Raw genomic sequence first — 4,672 nt, 5'->3', positions numbered from 1 at the left:
TGGGAAGAGGGACAGTGCAGGTAGGCTATATCCTGTTGGCCAGGAGGGCTGGTCGAGGCAGACTCCATTCTCTTCTGCCCCATGATCCATCAGGTAAATGTCTGTTGGGTTGAGGGAGGCACTCTAACTCATGGTGCTTTATGTTAGAATGAGGGTCTGAATGGGGAGTTAGAATGGGGCACATGTCTGTCTGCACCCTCAAAAGGAGAAGACCTTATATCCCAACAGTGAATCCTGCCTGCTGAAGGCAGCTAAGCAAGTCTAAACGGGGTCAAGTGCTAGATCACTTCATTTTAGCTACAAAAACATGTTTTACTCACCAAAAAATAGACTCCCCTCCACGTCCAGTCCCCTGGGGGTCACCAGTTTGTATAATAAAATCTCTCTATAACAGCAAAGTGCAAAGCAATTAGTCTGGGTACTTGTAAGTTTAGACAAAGAAGAAAAAAAAAAGTCCATTATACACTCACCTGTACATTATGAACTAGGCAGTAATTGTAGTATTTGATTTTGCAAAGCTTCAGAAAATTCAGACAAGCTGTAAGAAATTGTACCAAAACTTAGTAGGAAACAAAATTCTATTAATAATTAAATTTGCGCACAGATTTTTTTATAACCTGTATTAGTATTTTCTTATTCTCTGAGCACTTATGTACATCTAAGGAACAGCTCTCTTCCTAGAACCTAAATTCACCAGTCATAGCTAGGATTTTATATGCTATTTGTACAACAAGCAGCTACATCTATTTCCCTTCCCTTGTTTCCAGGCTTTCCTAAATAACACTTCCCAGGGACAGAGTCATAGTTGGCCTTTCAATTTACTAGCTAATGCATTTACTTGGTATTTTGATGTATAAACCAAGATTTCTACTGTGTGTAGTATGACAACTTGATTCCTGATAAGAACTGAGGTATATAAATAAGAAAAAAACTTAAGTAATAAAAATCCACATCCACTAGAAATTATACATGGAACCTAAGGCCTATATACAAAAAACTTGCACATTTAACTTCACCACCACAAGCTTTTCACATCCCAAATCCCTTCTACTTATGTATATCCTAACTGCAAAAATGAATTATTTTTCAAAATAAAAATAGGCTTAAACTGGAATCAAAATCTATATGAAATGTTATTCCTCTTAAAACATAATCCTATCTAAAATGAAATGTGAAAGTATGACAATCTAAATCAAAGATCCATCTTTATTAAAATCTGTGAATCATAGATATTAAATAATATTGAAGAAGTTGACATTGGCTGCCAAAGTTTAGAAACCAACAGGATACTAAAAATGAGGCCTCTGAAGAGATTTACTTGCTCCAAAATCTTGAAGGATATGGCAACCATAAGATCAGTTCACTAACTACAATACTTTCATTAAGTTAGCTAGTTTAATGTGAGACATTTGGGGATTTCCTTTCCCCCCTACATGTCCAGCATATTTAAAATTGTTTTATTTAATAAAAACCTACTTTCACTGTTTTGTGCATTTCAATTTTAATTTCTGCTGTGGCTTGATGCAACTCCTGAACAAAAAGTTATATGTTATGTAAGACAAGTCATTCAGTATTTCCTAGAACAATAAAAATGTGTTCAGGATTCTGAATAACAGCACATTATTCAAAAATAAATAAACTATTGCTTAAATTAGGGGTGTCTGACCTTAGACAAATGTGCTACTGCTGTGTAGTGCTTCTGCATGTGCTACATGGCAGAGCAGAGATGGGGCAAGAGATAGGGCAGTACGTAGAAAGCAGAGCAGTACATCAGGCAGGGGAAAGGGATTGGAGTGGCATTCGGAAGGACACAAGGTATACTTTGTGGCACACCTGCCAAAAAGGCTTGTCCCCACTGGCTTAATGTACTAGGTGTAGTGTGTCCTCCTGCTTAGAGAGGGAAGGAGAACCAAACTTAGTATAAATGCTGCATCTGCCTGCAAAAACATGCTCTAATCCTTACCAAACAAGGAAATATGCCCTTTCTTTAGAAAAAGGGCTCAAAGTATAAATAAAAAACAAGAGACAACCAAGCTGTTTTCTAGCAGGGTTTCTGTGAATTCAGATCCTGTGAAATCAGTGCTCAAGCTGCTGAGTTACATCAATTCCTCCCCTTTGAACCTGGTTTCTAAGAGGAGCTCCCTAAAAGCAAAGGGGTTTTGGTGACATCTTTTATCTGAATAACTGCATAGCTGGGAGAGAAATTTGACAAGCTTCTGGGCACTAATCAGCTGTTCCTCAGGCCAGAGCCTGAAGAGGCATACTTGGTATCCCAAGGCGGTAACTATATGTATAAATGATAACTATACAGTTGGGCCAAGACAGCACGAAAAACAATCTCTTCCTCTAGTATAAATCCTGGACCAATGGAGGCCAAACTTGTTGGCAGGTATGCCACAAATTAAGCTGCATGCCCTCCTTGAATGACACTCTGAGCCCTTTTCCCTGCGTTATCACAGAATCATAGAAAATGAGGGTTGGAAGGGACCTCAGGAGGTCATCCAGTCCAACCACCTGCTCAAAGCAGAACCATCCCCAACTAGACCATCCCAGACAAAGCTTTGTCTAGCTGGTCTTGAAAGCTTCCCGGGATGGAGATTACACCACCTCGCTAGACTGCCTGTTCAGTGCTATACTACCCTTTTCATGAGAAAGTTTTTCCTAATATCTAACCTAAACCTCCCTTGCTGCAGCTTGAGACCATTGCTCCTTGTTCTGTCACCTGCCACCACTGAGAACAGTTTAGCACCATCCTCTTTTGATCCCCACCCCCTCCAGGTAGTTGAAAGCTGCAATTTAATCCCCCCTCAGTCTTCTCTTCTGCAGACTAAATAAACCCACTTCCCTCAACCTCACCTCAAAAGTCATGGGCCCCAGACCCCGAACCATTTTCACTGCCCCCTGCTAGACTCTCGTCAACTGAAGGCTACCACTGAATCCCCCAGTCTTCTCTTCCCCAGGTGAAATAAGCCCAGTTATCTGCAGCTCTGCCCAGTACTCAGTACTTTGCCTGATACACTGCTCTGTTTTCTGCTCCATGTGCTGTGCTCCCTGCCCAACCCACTGCCCTTTCTGTCCAGTCCACGCTCTGCTTTCTGCTCCCCACCTAACCCACTGTTCTGCTTTCTGCTCCATGCCCTGGGCTCCCTTCCCAATTCATACTCTGTCTGATCCACTGCTCTGCTTTCTGCTCCCTGCCTAATCCACTACCCCACTTTCTTCTCCTTGGCCTATCCATTCAGGTTGGTTGCCCCTGTCCCACGGACCATCACGTCTATGACTCTCTCTGTCCCCCAGCTGTTTCCTACGTCAGAACTCAGCCACCACGCAGGCGCAGCCAGCTCGCCCGCCACGGGCGGCTCAAAACACCCTCCAGTCTCGGCCTGCCACCCCCTCGCGCATGCGCAGCGCTTCCCGGCCTTTAATGGCGTGAGTGGCGGTTGGTAATAGCGCGGTTCTGATCAGTCGTCCCGTGGCTAGCCCGGCCCTTGGCTCTTTTCCCTTTGCCCCCGCCTCACCGCGCGGCCGCTCCTCCGTGTACAGGTCGATCACGAGGTCGCCCAGCGTGGTCTCCAGCAGCACCGCCATAGCCCGGCACCACCCTCCACCTTCGCTTCCCCCTCCCCCACCTGCGCCCGGGTGAAGCGCTCCACGCATGCGCACACGCACCCCTCAGGCGTGACAAGAGCCCCCTATCGGTTGCGCTGCGGAGGGCTACGGTGTGCAGCGCATTGGAGGACGCAGGGAGGGGCGGGGCTGTCCGGGGGCAAAGCCTGTGTCCCCTGTGCCTTCAGTGCGCATGCCCAAGGCGGTAGCTGGTCCTCTGTCCTAGGTCTAGGGTCGGAAGGTGTATCTGTTTCCTGCTAGCAGGCTCAGTTAGGCAAGCAAGGTTTTTTGGGTAGATGCAATATTTTTTATCAGACCAACTAAATAGTTGGGAAAAAAAATTATTTGCAAGCATTCAGGCCCAGACCCTGAATGTCTGAGACTCCCAATGCCTGAAGTGGGTTTGTGCTGCAAAGCTTGTGAAGAACAATGTTTCCAACTATTTAGTTGGTCTAATAAGATATCACATCTGCCCAAAGAACCTTGCTAGCCTATGTCCCTAGACCAACAGAATTACAGCCAACACCCCTCTCTCCACAGTTGTGGTTTAGAGGTGCCAGGTCCATTTCCCCCTCCACCAACTTTAATGTAGCTCCCATCGGTGGGCAGATGTAGAAGTATGAAAAAGAGGTGCAGAGAGTGAGGTGCATCCTCACATGTGGAAGCAACGCTGATTTTTCTCCACTTGAAACTAGAAACCAGCAGGGAACGGCATGCTCAGGGGCAACCAGCACGGGTTCATCAGCGGCAGGTCCTGTCAGACCAACCTAGTGGCCTTTTACGACCAGGTCACTAAATCATCGGATGCAGGGGTGGCAGTGGATATAGTTTTCCTAGACTTCAGGAAGGCTTTTGATACTGTCTCTCACCCCATTCTCATTAGGAAGCTGGGGGACTGTGGCGTAGACACCCATACAGTCCAATGGGTTGCCAGCTGGTTAGAGAGTCGCACCCAGAGGGTGGTAGTGGATGGGTCCTTCTCGACCTGGAAGGACGTGGGAAGTGGGGTCCCACAGGGCTCGGTCCTTGGGCCTGCACTGTTCAATATCTTCATCAGTGATTTGGA

At 46.0% G+C, this 4,672-nt stretch overlaps 1 protein-coding gene across 1 annotated transcript in view; it reads right to left on the bottom strand.

The window, feature by feature from the left end:
• Window positions 1-3,628, bottom strand: part of PPIL4 (peptidylprolyl isomerase like 4) — a 46,484-nt gene extending 42,856 nt beyond the window's left edge. Inside the window, exons 1-3 of the mRNA XM_019527191.1 lie at window positions 3,519-3,628; window positions 471-538; window positions 321-385 (exon numbers count right to left, since the gene is read on the bottom strand). Of these exons, the coding sequence (XP_019382736.1) occupies window positions 321-385; window positions 471-538; window positions 3,519-3,588 (203 nt within the window). The 5' untranslated portion in view covers window positions 3,589-3,628. The remainder of the gene's footprint in view (window positions 1-320; window positions 386-470; window positions 539-3,518) is intronic.
• Between the last annotated feature and the right edge of the window lie 1,044 nt (window positions 3,629-4,672).

This window comes from Gavialis gangeticus, unplaced genomic scaffold (genome assembly GCF_001723915.1).
Source record: "Gavialis gangeticus isolate Ggan-Ray unplaced genomic scaffold, GavGan_comp1, whole genome shotgun sequence".
Classification (NCBI taxonomy): Eukaryota; Metazoa; Chordata; order Crocodylia; family Gavialidae; genus Gavialis; species Gavialis gangeticus.
This window is presented reverse-complemented; position numbering and strand designations above follow the sequence as displayed.